Raw genomic sequence first — 16,022 nt, forward strand, 5'->3', positions numbered from 1 at the left:
CTGAGGACCCGTGCCCTCTTCATGACTGTCTTGGTGTGTTGGGACCATTCTAGTTTGTTGGTGATGTTGAGAGCTTCAAGTTCCTTGGTGTCCACCTGCTCCATTACAGCCCCGTCGATGAGAATGGGGATGTGCTCGGTCCTCCTTTTCCTGTATTGCACAATCGTCTCCTTAGTCTTGGTTACGTTGAGGGATAGGTTGTTGTTCTGGCACCACCCGTCCCGGTCTCTGACCTCCTCTCTATAGGCTGCCTTGTGATCGGTGATCAGGCCTACCACTGTTCTGTCATCTGCAAACTTAATGATTGTGTTGGAGTCGTGCCTGGCCATGCAGTCGTGGGTGAACAAGGAGTACAGGAGGGGACTGAGCATGCACCCCTGGGGGGCTCCAGTGTTGAGGATCAGAGTGACAGATGTGTTGCTACCTTCCTTCACCACCTGCGGGCGGCCCGTCAGGAAGTCCAGGATCCAGTTACAGAGGGAGGTGTTTAGTCCCAGGTTCCTTAGCTAGTGATGATCTAAGGACCTGCCCTCCAAGACACCTAAACCACCCGATGTCACAGGAAGGCATAAAAGATAATCAAGGACAACAACCAACGGAGCCACTGCCTGTTCACTCCGCTATCATCCAGAAGGCGAGGGACCAAGAGACTGAAAAACAGCTTCTATCTCAAGGGCATTAGACTGTTAACAGTTATCACTAACATTGAGTGGCTTCTGCCAACATACTGACTCAAATCTCTAGCCACTTTAATAATTAAAAATTGGATGTAATAAATGTATCACTAGTTACTTTAAACAATGTCACTTTATATAATGTTTACATACCCTACATTACTCATCTCATATGTATATACTTTACACTATAACATCTACTGCATCTTGCCTATGCCGTTCGGCCATCGTTCATCCATATATTTATATGTACATATTCTTATTAATTCCTTTACACTTGTGTGTATAAGGCAGTTGTTGTGAAACTGTTAGATTACTTGTTAGATATTACTGCATGGTCAGAACAAGAAGCACAAGCATTTCACTACACTCACATTAACATCTGCTAACCATTTGTATGTGACCAATAACATTTTATTTTATTTGAGCTTTGAGGGTACTATGGTGTTGAATGCTGAGCTGTAAGTCAATAAATAGCATTCTCATATGTGTTTATTTTGTCCAGGTGGGAAAGGGCAGTGTGGAGTGCAATTGCTTCAGATTGCATCAGAATACATCATCTGTGGATCTGTTTGGGCGGTATGCAAATTTGAGTGGGTCTAAGGTTTCTGGAATAATGGTGTTGATGTGAGCCATTACCAGCCTTTCAAAGCACTTCATGGCTACGGACGTGAGTGCTACGGGTCTGTAGTCATTTAGGCAGGTTGCCTTCGTGTTGGGCACAGCGACTATGTTGGTCTGCTTGAAACATGTTGGTATTACAGACTCAATCAGGGACATGTTGAAAATGTCAGTGAAGACACCTGCCTGTTGGTCAGCACATGCCCAGAGCACATGCCCTGGTAATCCATCTGGCCCCGCAGCCTTGTGAATGTTGACCTATTTAAAAGGTCTTACTCACATTGGCTATGGAGAGCGTGATCACACAGTCGTCCGGAACAGCTGATACTCTCATGAATGCCTCAGTTTCACTTGAGCATAGAAGTGATTTAGCTCGTCTGGTAGGCTCCTGTCACTAGGCAGCTCGCGGCTGTGCTTCCCTTTGTAGTCTGTAATAGTTTGCAAGCCCTGCCACGTAAGACGAGCGTCGGAGCCGGTGTAGTCCTGTATTGACCCTTTGACTGTTTGATGGTTGGTCGGAGGGCATAGCAGGATATTTTATAAGCTTCCGGGTTAGAATCCCGCACCTTGAATGCGGCAGCTCTACCCTTTAGCTCAGTGTGAATGTTACCTTTAATCTATGGCTTCTGGTTAGGGTATGTACGTACACTCACAGTGGGGACGACGTCCTTGATGCACTTATTGATAAAGCCAGTGACTGATGTGGTGTACTCCTCAAAGCCATCGGAAGAATCCCGTAACATGTTCCAGTCTGTGATAGCAAAACAGTCCTGTAGTTTAGCAATCTGCTTCATCTGACCATTTTTTTTATAGTCACTGGTGCTTCCTGCTTTAATGTTTGCTTATAAGCAGGAATCAGTCAGCAGGATATAATTGTGTTCGGATTTACTAAATTGAGGGAGAGCTTTGTACGGGTCTGTGTGTGGAGTACAGGTGATCTAGATTTTTTTCTTTCTGGTTGCACATTTAACATGTTGATGGAAATTAGGTAGAACTGATTTAAGTTTCCCTGTATTAAAGTCTTCGGCCACTAGGAGCGCCGCCTCTGGTTGAGTGGTTTCCTGTTTTCTTATTTCCTTATACAGCTGACTAAATGCGGTCTTAGTGCTGGCATCCGTCTGTGGTGGTAAATAAACAGCCAGTAAAAGTATAGATGAAAACTCTGTAGGCAAGTAGTGTGGTCTGCAATTTATGACAAGATACTCTACCTCAGGCAAGCAAAATCTAGAGACTTCCTTAAGTCGCTCTGGATAAGAGCGTCTGCTAAATGACTTAAATGTAAATGTAAATGTACATTTCATGCACCAGCTGTTGTTTACAAATATGCACAGACCGCCCCCACTCGTCTTACAACGAGCTGCGTATATCCCGCGAGCCAAATATCGGTCATCATTCAGGACACTATTCTGTGAAACATAAGATATTTCAGTTTTTTATGTCCTGTTGGTAGGATATTCGTGATCGTACCTCGTCTAGTTTATTGTCCAATGATGTTGTTGCACGTTGGCGAGTAATATTGACGGTAACGGCAGTTTTCCCACTCTCCTTCTGCGGATCCTTACGAGGCATCCCGCTCTGTGAACTCTGTGCCTGCGTCTCTTCCTCTTGCAAATAACTGGGATGTTGGCCTTGTCGGGTGTTCGGAGAATGTCCTGTGCGTCCTGCTTGTTGAAGACAAAATCCTTGTCTAATCCGAGGTAAGTGATCACTGTCCAGTATCCAGAAGCTCTTTTTTTGCCATAAGATACGGTTGCATAAACATTATGTACAAAATAAGTTACAAATACCACAAAACCCCCCCACATAATAGCACAATTGGTTGGGCGCCCGTAAAACTGCTCCCATTTCTTTCGGTGCCATTTTAGAAGAGACCTCTTCTACTTTTATTTATGAGAGGTATTGACATGTTGAATGCACTAGGCGGTCTGTCTGAACTACTGGCACACAGCTCGGACACCCATGCATACCCCACAAGACATGCCACAAGAGGTCTCTTCACAGTCCCCAAGTCCAGAACAGATTAGTGGAGGCACACAGTACTAGATAGAGCCATGACTACATGGAGCTCTATTCCACATCAAGTAACTGACGCAAGCAGTAAAATTAGATTTAAAAAACAGATAAAACACACCTTATGGAACAGCGGGGACTGTGAAGCAACACAAACATTGGCACAGACGCGCACACACACACACACACACACACACACACACACACACACACACACACACACACACACACACACACACACACACACACACACACACACAGTAGATATGTGGTAGTGGTGGAGGCACCTGAGGGCACACAGTGAGTTGTGAAATCTGTGAATGTATTGTAATGTTTTTAAATTTGTAGAAACTTAATATTGTTTGACCCCAGGAAGAGTAGCTGCTGTTTTGGCAGTAGCTAATGGGGATCCATAATAAATACAAATACAAAATCTACACTGATTGAAGTGTATTTAACAAGTGACATCAATAAGGGACCATATATTCCACCTGGATTCACCTGGTCAATCTATGTCATGGAAAAGAGCAGGTGTTCTTAATGTTTTGTACACAGTGTATATGCAACCCTTTTTTTCATGTTGTTCCAAGTAGATTTTTCTTCACTTAGGAATTACCTATCCCAAATGTCTTCAATTGGATTACAAACAATTAAATACATGGAATGGCATCAAACACTGGGAGACCATGGGTTTAATGTATTTGATACATTCCACTAATAACGCTCCAGTCTTTACCATGAGCTCGTCCTCCCCAATTAAGGTGCCACACACACCTCCTGTGGTGTGTTGGAACTGACTGTGTCTGTCCCCGACTGTGACTGTATCTAACTGAGTTGTCTGTGTCCCTCTGTTATAGGTCAGCTGAAAGAGCACTCAATGGGCCAGGCCCTGAGGACAGTCCTGATGGTGTTCCTGGGGTTGTACGCTCAGTACTGGCTGTTGATCCATGTCTCTGGGTTCCAGTGTCTTTACAGCACCCTCCTCTGTATGCTGCTCTGCAGGGCTATGTTCTCCCTGCCCTACATACACGTTAATATCTTCCAAGTGAGAAAGCATATATACACATTGATTTAGGCAAGCACACACACGCACCCTCAGCAAAGTATATAATCAATGGGTAACTGACGATTCGGCTGGTATTATTTGGCTAGTAGGGAGCACCAGTTATGAAGGAAAAAACATCTCCAATATGTTGTTTCTCCATTTGTGTTATTATTGATGGCAGCAGTCTTGTCTCCATCCTCCCCGGTACTCCCACTGTGGGTGCCTGCTTGTATTTGGTCCTATTTCACATATATTCAAGTGTGTATTAATGCACATGTGAATTTGACCCTGTACTGTTAAGACCATTGTAGAGGCATTTAACTGAATGGTGGATCCATAGAGATAGAATAACATATGTCTTTGGGTAGACCTCCCGCAGACAGATTATGCTCAACTCTGCATCTCATCTTCTACTACATTGTAAAAGTGTCCAGGGCAGCAAAATCATGCCAACAGTTTCTCTCTGGGTATCTTTCCGTTCAGTGAATCAGCGGGGGCTCACACACACACCCACACACCTTTCCATTAAACTGTTCTCTCCTGTTCTGTACAGCACATCGGCCTGCCTATGTTCTCCCCGAACCGTCGGCCCAAGAGGATTTACCAGATGACCCACGGGGTTCTGAACCTTCCTCGGAACCCCCTGCTGGACTGGATCTTCGGACACTCCCTCATCAACTGTCACGTGGAACACCACCTGTTCCCCTTCCTCTCCGACAACATGTGTCTCAAGGTACAATGCAGACAATGTGTATCTCAACGTACAATGCAGACAACGTGCACCTCAATACAATACAACATGTATCACAAGGTACAATGCAGAAAATGTGTATCTCAACGTACAACGTGTCTTAAGGTTCAATACAAACAACCAGGGTTGGGGTTAATTCCAATTATATTTCTAATTCCAAATTAAATTCTAGAATTCAAACAGGAAGTGGAACATTTTATTGGAATTGAATTGGAATTGCAGCAATCTACTTTTTTGGGAGGGGGGGAATTTAATTAGAATTTAGACTGTCTTAATTTGATTGATATTGTACATTTGAATTGAACAAGAACCATCCTTGGAATGGATTTGGAATTAAGACTGTCTGAATATTTATTGAATTGGAATTGAAGAAGAAAACCATCATTGGAATGGAATTGAAATTGATTTGGAATTTAGACTGAATTTTAATTGGAAAATAAAAACATCCCCGGAGTGGAATTTTAAATTTAGAATTTTAAAACTGGAATTGTGTTGTAATTGTTCAAATTCCAGTTACTGGAGGTGATGCATTAAAATTGAATGCAAACTTTGTTTTCAATCGATCAATTAATTATAATTGTATACGCACATTACTAATATATACATAATATCTATATAATTATTTAAATTTTTGTATGTTTACCAATGTGGAGTTGACATGCAATATATTTCTGGTTAGGTTATTTTGATCCATTTAAAGGGATAATTCACCCTAATTACATATTGGTTTCCTTACACTTAAGCAGTCTATGAACTATGACATTGTAAGTTTGTAATTTGGGTAAGCTTAATAATGGAAAATGTGGGGGGTGCTGCATAGTGGCGATTTTAGCATGTACAGTGGGGCAAAAAAGTATTTAGTCAGCCACCAATTGTGCAAGTTCTCCCACTTAAAAAGATGAGAGAGGCCTGTAATTTTCATCATAGGTACACAAAAGGAACACCTATGTGAGAATGCTGTTCATTGACCACAGCTCAGCGTTCAACACTATAGTGCCCACGAAGCTAATTACTAAGCTAAGGATTTTGGGACTAAACACCTCCCTCCTGACGGGCCGCCCCCAGGTGGTAAGGGTTGGCAACAACATGTCTGCCATGCTGATCCTCAACACTGGGACCCCTCAGGGGTGTGTACTTAGTCCCCTGCTGTACTCTTTGTTCACCCATGTGTCACACCCTGACCATAGTTTATTTGTATGTTTCTATGTTTTGGTTGGTCAAGGTGTGATCTGAGTGCGCATTCTATGTTGGATGTCTTGTTTGTCTATTTCTATGTCTGGCCTGATATGGTTCTCAATCAGAGGCAGGTGTTAGTCATTGTCTCTGATTTGGAACCATATTTAAGTAGCCTGGGTTTCACTGTGTGTTTGTGGGTGATTGTTCCTGTCTCTGTGTTTTGCACCAGATAGGGCTGTTTTCGTACGTTTGTTATTTTGTTAGTTTAATCGTGTATAGTTTCCTTATTAAATAAAATGAATCACAACTACGCTGCATTTTGGTCCGCTCCTCCTTCCCACAACGAAAGCCGTGACAGAATCACCCACCACAACAGGACCAAGCGGCGTGGTAACGGGAAACAGCAAAGGCAGCAGCAGGAGCAGCGAAAAAAGGACTTTTGTACTTGGGAGGAAATCCTCGACGGGAAAGGACCCTGGGCTAAACCAGGGGAGTGTAGCTGCCTCAAGGAGCAACTAAAGGAGGAATGGACATGGGAGGAGGAATTATTCAGAGAAGGATCCTGGGATCAGCCTGGAGAATATCGTTGCCCCAAAGAAGAACTAGAGGCGGAGAGAGCTGAGAGGCGCTGGTATGAGGAGGCAGCGCGGCGACGAGGATGGAAGCCTGAGAGTCAGCCCCAAAAATGTCTTGGGGGGGTCTCACAGGGAGTATGGTGACGCTAGGTAGGAGACCTGCGCCAACTTCCTGTGGTTACCGGGGGGCTAGAGAGACCTTGCAGGCACCGTGTTATGCTGTGGTGCGCACGGTGTCTCCAGTGCGGGTGCATAGCCCGGTGCGTTCTATTCCAGCTCCACGTATCGGCCGTGCTAGATTGAGCGTCGAGCCAAATGCCATGAAGCCGGCTCTACGCATCTGGTCCCCAGTGCGTCTCCTTGGGCCGGCTTACATGGCACCAGCCTTACGCTCGGTGTCCCCGGTTCGCCTGCATAGCCCAGTGTGGGCTATTCCACCTTGCCGCACTGGCAGAGCGACCGGGAGTATTCAACCAGGTAAGGTTGGGCAGGCTCGGTGCTCAAGAGCTCCAGTGCGCCTGCACGGTCCGGTCTACCCAGTACCACCTCCACACCCCAGCCCTCCGGTGGCAGCTCCCTGCACCAGGCTTCCTGTGCGTGTCCTCGGCCCAGTACCACCAGTGCCAGCACCACGCATCAGGCCTACTGTGCGCCTCGCCTCTCCAGCGCTACCGGAGCCTTCCTCCTCTCCTGCGCTGTTGGAGTCTCCCGCCTGTTTAGCGCTGCCAGAGCCTACCGCCTCTACAGCGTTGCCGGAGTCTCCTGCCCGTTTAGTGCAGCCAGAGCTGTCAGTCTGCATGGAGCAGCCAGAGCTGTCAGTCTGCATGGAACAGCCAGAGCTGTCAGTCTGCATGAAGCAGCCAGAGCTGCCAGTCTGCATGGAGCAGCCCGAGCTGCCAGTCTGCAAGGAGCTGCCAGTCTGCAAGGATCTGCCAGTCTGCAAGGAGCTGCCAGTCTGCAAGGAGCTGCCAGAGCTGCCAGTCTGCATGGAGCAGCCAGAGCTGCCAGTCTGCAAGAAGCCGCCAGAGCTGCCAATCTGCATGGAGCAGCCAGAGCTGCCAGTCAGCATGGAGCTGCCAGAGCCGCCAGTCAGCATGGAGCTGCCAGAGCCGCCAGTCAGCATGAAGCAGCCAGAGCCGCCAGTCAGCATGGAGCAGCCAGAGCCGCCAGTCAGCATGGAGCAGCCAGAGCCGTCAGTCTGCCAGGATCCGCCAGTCAGCCAGACTCTTCCAGATCGGCCAGTCAGCCAGACTCTTCCAGATCTGCCAGTCAGCCAGACTCTTCCAGATCTGCCAGTCAGCCAGACTCTTCCAGATCTGCCAGTCAGCCAGACTCTTCCAGATCTGCCAGTCAGCCAGACTCTTCCAGATCTGCCAGTCAGCCAGACTCTTCCAGATCTGCCAGTCAGCCAGACTCTTCCAGATCTGCCAGTCAGCCAGACTCTTCCAGATCTGCCAGTCAGCCAGACTCTTCCAGATCCGCCAGTCAACCAGACTCTTCCAGATCTGCTAGTCAGCCAGGATCTGCCAGAGCCTTCCTCCTCTCCGCTGCTACCGGAGTCTCCCGCCTGTATGGCGCTGCTGCCGGAGTCTGAGGAGCACCTCTGTCCCGAGCTGCCCCTCTGTCCCGAGCTGCCCCTCTGTCCCGTGTTATTTAGTAGGGTTGCCGTGGCTAGGAGGTCACAGAAGCGAACAAGGTGGGGGAGGACTATGGTGAAGCGGGGGCCACGTCCAGCACCGGACCCGCCACCGCGGACAGATGCGGTGGGGGGGGGGGGGGGTACTGTCACACCCTGACCATAGTTTATTTGTATGTTTCTATGTTTTGGTTGGTCAGGGTGTGATCTGAGTGGGCATTCTATGTTGGATGTCTTGTTTGTCTATTTCTATGTCTGGCCTGATATGGTTCTCAATCAGAGGCAGGCGTTAGTCATTGTCTCTGATTGGGAACCATATTTAGGTAGCCTGGGTTTCACTGTGTGTTTGTGGGTGATTGTTCCTGTCTCTGTGTTTGCACCAGATAGGGCTGTTTTCGGTTTTCGTACGTTTGTTATTTTGTTAGTTTAATCGTGTATAGTTTCCTTATTAAATAAAATGAATCACAACTACGCTGCATTTTGGTCCGCTCCTCCTTCCCACAACGAAAGCCGTGACACCATGACTGCGTGGCCAAACAGGACTCCAACACCATCATTAAGTTTGCTGATCTCCGACAACAATGAGACAGCATGTGACAAATCAAGATTGATTTGAAAAGTTCATTAGAGTTACCAGCCTCAGATATTGCAGCCCAAATAAATGCTTCACAGAGTTCAAGTAACATACACATCTCAACATCAACTGTTCAGATGAAATTATGTGAATGAGGCCTTCATGGTTGAATTGCTGCAAAGAAACCACTACTAAAGGACCAATAAGAAGAAGATACTTGCTTGGGCCAAAAATCACGAGCAATGGACATTAGACCGGTGGAAATTTGTCCTTTGGTCTGGAGTCCAAATTGGAGATTTTTGGTTCTAACCACCGTGTCTCACAAAGACGTGGTTGAACAGATGAGCTCTGTATATGTAGTTCCCACCGTAAAGCATGGAGGGGGAGGTGTTATGGTGTGGGGGTGCTTTCTTGGTGACACTGTCTGTGGTTCATTTACAATTCAAGGCACACTTAACCAGCACGGCTACCACAGCATTCTGCAGTGATACGCCATCCCTTCTGGTTTGGGCTTAGTGGGACTATCATTTGTTTTTTTAACAGGACAATGACCCAACACACCTCCGTGTAAGTACTATTTGAACAAGAATGGATGGAGTTCTGCATCAGATGACCAGGCCTCCACAATCGCTCAACCGAATTGAGATGGTTTGGGATGAGTCGGACACAGAGTGAAGGAAAAGTAGCCAACAAGTGCTCAGCATATGTGGGGACTCCTTCAAGACTGTTGGAAAAGCACCCCAAGTGAAGCTGGTTGAGAGAATGCCAAGAGTGTGCAAAGCTGTTATCAAGGCAAAGGGTGGCTATTTAAAGAAGTTCAAATATAAAATATATTTTGCTTTGTTTAACACTTCTTTGGTTACTACATGATTCAATATGTGTTAATTCATAGCTCTGATGTCTTCATTATTATTCTACAATTTAGAAAATATAAAAATGAAGAAAAACCCTTGAATGAGTAAGTGTTGTAAAACTTTTAAACGGTAGTGTATATACAGTGGGGAGAACAAATATTTGACACACTGCCGATTTTGCAGGTTTTCCAACTTACAAAGCATGTAGAGGTCTGTAATTTTTATCATAGGTACACTTCAACTGTGAGAGACGGAATCTAAAACAAAAATCAAGAAAATCACATTGTATGATTTTTAAGTAATTAATTTGCATTTTATTGCATGACAGAAGTATTTGATCACCTACCAACCAGTAAGAATTCCAGCTCTCACAGACCTGTTAGTTTTTCTTTAAGAAGCCCTCCTGTTCTCCACTCATTACCTGTATAAAAGACACCTGTCCACACACTCAATCAAACAGACTCCAACCTCTCCACAATGGCCAAGACCAGAGAGCTGTGTAAGGACATCAGGGTTAAAATTGTAGACCTGCACAAGGCTGGGATGGGCTACAGGACAATAGGCAAGCAGCTTGGTGAGAAGGCAACAACTGTTTAGCACAATTATTAGAAAATGGAAGAAGTTCAAGATGAAGGTCAATCACCCTCTGTCTGGGGCTCTATGCAAGATCTCACATCGTGGGGCATCAATGATCATGAGGAAGGTGAGTGATCAGCCCAGAACTACATGGCAGGACCTGGTCAATGACCTGAAGAGAGCTGGGACCACAGTCTCAAAGAAAACCATTAGTTACACACTACGCCGTCATGGATTCAAATCCTGCAGTGCACACAAGGGGCCCCTGCTCAAGCCAGCACATGTCCAGGCCCATCTGAAGTTTGCCAATGACCATCTGGATGATCCAGAGCAGGACTGGGAGAAGGTCATGTGGTCTGATGAGACAAAAATAAAGATTTTTGGTCTAAACTCCACTCGCTGTGGAAGACGAAGGGTGAGTACAACCCCAAGAACACCATATAGAAAATAGAATATCTTTGGAGGGAGCTGAAAGTCCGTATTGCCCAACGACAGCCCCGAAACCTGAAGGATCTGGAGAAGGTCTATATGGAGGAGTGGGCCAAAATCCCTGCTGCAGTGTGTGCAAACCTGGTCAAGAACTACAGGAAACGTATGATCTCTGTAATTGCAAACAAAGATTTCTGTACCAAATATTAAGTTCTGCTTTTCTGATGTATCAAATACTTATGCCATGCAATAAAATGCTAATTAATTACTTAAAAATCATAGTGTGATTTTCTGGATTTTTGTTTTAGATTCCGTCTCTCACAGTTGAAGTGTACCTATGATAAAAATTACAGACCTCTACATGATTTGTATGTAGGGAAACCTGCAAAATCGGCAGTGTGTCAAATACTTGTTCTCCCCACTGTATACAGTTGAAATAGGAAGTTTACATACACCTTAGCCAAATACTTTTAAACTCAGTTTCACAATTCCTGACATTTAATCCTCGTAAAAATTCCCTGTCTTAGGTAAGTTAGGATCACCAATTTATTTTAAGAATGTGAAATGTCAGAATAAGAGTAGAGAGAATGATTTATTTCAGATTTTATTTCTTTCATCACATTCCCAGTGGGTCAGAAGTTTACATGCACTCAATTAGTACTTGGTAGCATTATCTTTAAATTGTTTCACTTGGGTCAAACATTTTTGGTAGCCTTCCACAAGCTTCCCACAATAAGTTGGGTGAATTTTGGCCCATTCCTCCTGACAGAGCTGGTGTAACTGAGTCAGGTCTGTAGGCCTCCTTGCTTGCACACACTTTTTCAGTTCTGCCCACAAATGTTCTATAGGATTGAGGTCAGGGTATTGTGATGGCCACATCAATACCTTGACTTTGTTCTCCTAAAGCCATTTTGCCACAACTTTGGAAGTTTGCTTGGGTTCATTGTTCAATTGGAAGACCCATTTGCGACTAAGCTTTAACTTCCTGACTGATGTCTTGAGATGTTGCTTCAATATATCCCCATAATTTCCCTTCCTCATGATGCCATCTATTTTGTGAAGTGCACCTTTCCCTCCTGCAACAAACCACCCACACAACATGATATTGCCACCCGCGCTTCACGGTTGGAATGGTGTCTTCGGCTTGAAAGCCTCCCTCTTTTTCCTCCAAACATATCAATGGTCATTTTGACCAAGTAGTTCTATTTTTGTTTCATCAGACCAGAGGACATTTCTCCAAAAAGTACGATCTTTGTCCCCATGTGGAGTTGCAAAATGCTGAGCGGCCTAATAGGTTATGTCGATATAGGACTCGTTTTACTGTGGATATAGATACTTTTGTACCTGTTTCCTCCAGCATCTTCACAAGGTCCTTCGCTGTTATTCTGGGATTGATTTGCACTTTTCGCACCAAAGTACGTTCATCTCTAGGAGACAGAACGCGTCTCCTTCCTGAGTGGTATGATGGCTGCATGGTCTCATGGTGTTTATACCTGCATACTATTGTTTGTACAGATGAACGTGGTACCTTCAGGCAATTGGAAATTGCTCCCAAGGATGAACCAGTCTTGTGGAGGTCTACAATTGTTTTCTGAGGTCTTGGCTGATTTCTTTTGATTTTACCATGATGTCAAGCATAGAGGCACTGAGTTTGTCATGCACAAAGTAGATGTCCTAAACAACTTGCCAAAACTATAGTTTGTTAACAAGGAATTTGTAGTGGTTGAAAAATGAGTTTTAATGACTCCAACCTAAGTGTATGTAAACATACGACTTCAACTGTATGTATGTATGTATGTATGTATGTATGTATGTATGTATGTATGTATGTATGTATGTATGTATGTATGTATGTATGTATGTATGTATGTATGTATGTATGTATGTATGTATGTGTGTGTGTGTGTGTGTGTGTGTGTGTGTGTGTGTGTGTGTGTGTGTGTGTGTGTGTGTATATGTATGTATGTATGTATGTATGTATGTATGTATGTATGTATCATTTATAAATCCAAAAATAGATGTAGCAACTACAGATTGCCCATTTAAGTCTATCAAAAGTGATCACGTTTGAGGATGTGTCCATTAGGCCTATGTATTTTTTAAATCAGCATTAATTAGATTGAGCAATAAATGCCCCACATTTATTCTATGGACTTGGATCTGCACTATGCAGCTGTTACAAGACCACATTTTTTACTGGCTGTCCAGTGGTTTCAAAAACAAGGATTGATAGGTAGCTTAAGCTTCTTGATTTCAAACATTATTGGGTTCAAATACGCATTTAGATTTGTGAACAGCCATTCACAACAACCACAATCGTTAAGACACAAGTAGCTAAATGAGAGAGAAGCAGTGTGATTCACATCAATGCGCTATGTAGATATCAATAATAACTGATATCCATATCGTCGTAGTCTACACCACTGCTGTCATCCTTACCTCCAAGTGTTTATTCAAGTTGGATCATCTTTGGATGCCAACAGCAGTTGCACTATTGGAAGACATACATTAGCTTGGACTGTAGCCTATAAAAGCCTATTCCTGCTCTTTTCCCACGATACATCAAATACATTGTGTGTCATCATAGTAGTCTCTGACTTGAGGTCAGACTCGCTCAGGTGGAACGAACTTAAACGTGCGCCTTTTTTCAATGCTGATTTGAATGACATTGAGTAAACAGAGAAGTGTCCAAAAAATGTTTCTAGCTAACATCCTTTTAAAAGTAATCCTCGAAGTAATCACCTAGTATGGTGGAATTTTGCAAGATAATGCTATTATTGCATCAAATGGTTGTTTTATGCAACAGAATAAGGGGTTGTTTGAACGCTCATTTGTGTGTGTTCTTCTGAGGATGGGCCTCTGGGAGATAACACTGACAGGAGATTTATGCTGTATTTAGGGTGATAAAACCTAAAGAGACTGCAATCCAGAGCATAAGTTAATGTTTCTGTCCTATATGGTAACAGGGAGAGATGACCCCAGGGCCAGACCCTGGTCTGTACAATGACAGATAACTGTTGACACAGCAGATACTGTCTGCTGTGAATATAAGAATCTTTCATACAAATGTTAACCTTATGACCCGTACTATACATCTGTTTGTCATGTAGGTTGAAAGGGGTGTATCTTGGCTATAAAATACCTTTGTACTTTTGTCCCGGGGCTCTCAGCGAATCATCTGAACGTGATTCGTCTACCAGCCATCATGATCGTAGAGCACTCAATCATTTCACTTTATATATGTGTGTTGTATTTTTTATTTTTTTTAACCTTTATTTTACTAGGCAAGTCAGTTAAGAACAAAATCTTATTTTCAAAGACGGCCTAGGAACAGTGGGTTAACTGCCTGTTCAGGGGCAGAACGACAGATTTGTACCTTGTCAGCTCGGGGGTTTGAACTTGCAACCTTTCGGTTACTAGTCCAATGCTCTAACCACTAGGCTGACCTGCTCCCTTATTAATAAGTGATTAAAGATTTAGTAAGTATAACTCTGACTTTGTCTCTCCTCATTTGATAGTAAAGTAATGAACCACCACACTAGTTTTTCAAAAGAATCTGTAATCTGATTACAATATTACATTTACTGTTTTTTGTTGCACCACCAAGTCAGAACAGTAGGATAAATTATGAGTGGAAAATTGACTAAATTATCAGGGTGAGGGACATGGGCTACTAACAACTTACTACACAACATACACTTAGTATTACTTTCTTACTACAGTATACATATCTCCCTGGCATATTACATCATTTATGCAGCAGCATACAATACATTTTTGGACTCAATTTGTTATGCTGTGCTCACTTGAACAGGAAGGTCTGAGATTTCCCAGTTTCCAGTTGTTTTGAAAGCGACAGAAGTCATACTGGATTGACAGCATGGCCAATGTTGAATGTTTATCACTTTGGTAAAGAGACCCTTAAACTCAGACTTGGACGACACATCCACTCCACTGAATAGCAGGCTAGTGATTGCTTTGCATTGCTTGTAGTTAAGCACTGATTCCGTCCAAACCACTCATTGTTGGGTTGAGTTTGGCTTGAGTTGAGTTGAAAGAAGTGAAGGAATTCAAATTCAGGGAATTGGTCTAGAGAGGGAATTGAATTATGAAATAATAGTTTCGAATTGACTTAAAATTGGAATTTGAGAATTTTGCTCTGGAATTGTGAATTGAGATTGATGGAATTACATTTTTGGAATTGACACCAAACCTGTAGACATGTGGGTACAGACAACATGCGTCTCAAGGTACAATACAACATGTGTCTCAAGGAACTATACAGTACAACGTGTCTCAAGGTACTATAAAACATTTTTTTAACCTTTATTTAACTAGGCAAGCCAGGTAAAAATAATATACAAGTTAAATGGGTTTCAATTACAATTTCAACTCTACTGATGGTTTTCTCACCAAAAATGTTGTGTTATATAGTGAATGTGCCCACTTTGGTATTGGCACATGCGCTCCAGCCAACGGCTTGCAGATACAGTGTGGGTATAGCCTACATGATGAGATTTAAAAATATATATATATTGTCACGACTTCCTCCGAGGTCGGCTCCTCTCCTTGTTCGGGTGACGTTTGGCGATAGACGTCACCGGCTTTCTAGCCATCGCCGCTCCATTTGTCATATGTCCATTTGCATTGTCTTGTCCCATACACACCTGGATTTCATTCCCTAATACCACCTCATCGACTGGGGAAATGTACGATATATCTCCTGGCAGACGCTGTGCTTCCCAGGAGTCACGTGTATCCCTTGTCGTAAGCGGAGACGGTGGCTATTGATACATACAGTGGGGCAAAAAAGTATTTAGTCAGCCACCAATTGTGCATGTTCTCCCACTTAAAAAGATGAGAGGCCTGTAATTTTCATCATAGGTACACTTCAACTATGACAGACAAAATGAGAAGAAAAAAATCCAGAAAATCATATTGTAGGATTTTTTATGAATTTATTTGCAAATTATGGTGGAAGATAAGTATTTGGTCAATACCAAAAGTTTATCTCAATACTTTGTTATATACCCTTTGTTGGCAATGACAGAGGTCAAACGTTTTCTGTAAGTCTTCACAAGGTTTTCACACACTGTTGCTG

General features: G+C 43.7%; 1 protein-coding gene across 1 annotated transcript in view; it reads left to right on the forward strand.

Annotated features, from left to right (window-relative positions):
* Positions 1–16,022, forward strand: part of LOC135512060 (fatty acid desaturase 6-like) — a 33,980-nt gene that overhangs the window by 13,384 nt on the left and 4,574 nt on the right. The window contains exons 4-5 of the mRNA XM_064933672.1: positions 4,163–4,350; positions 4,904–5,083. Of these exons, the coding sequence (XP_064789744.1) occupies positions 4,163–4,350; positions 4,904–5,083 (368 nt within the window). The remainder of the gene's footprint in view (positions 1–4,162; positions 4,351–4,903; positions 5,084–16,022) is intronic.

This window comes from Oncorhynchus masou, chromosome 24 (genome assembly GCF_036934945.1).
Source record: "Oncorhynchus masou masou isolate Uvic2021 chromosome 24, UVic_Omas_1.1, whole genome shotgun sequence".
Taxonomy (NCBI): Eukaryota; Metazoa; Chordata; class Actinopteri; order Salmoniformes; family Salmonidae; genus Oncorhynchus; species Oncorhynchus masou.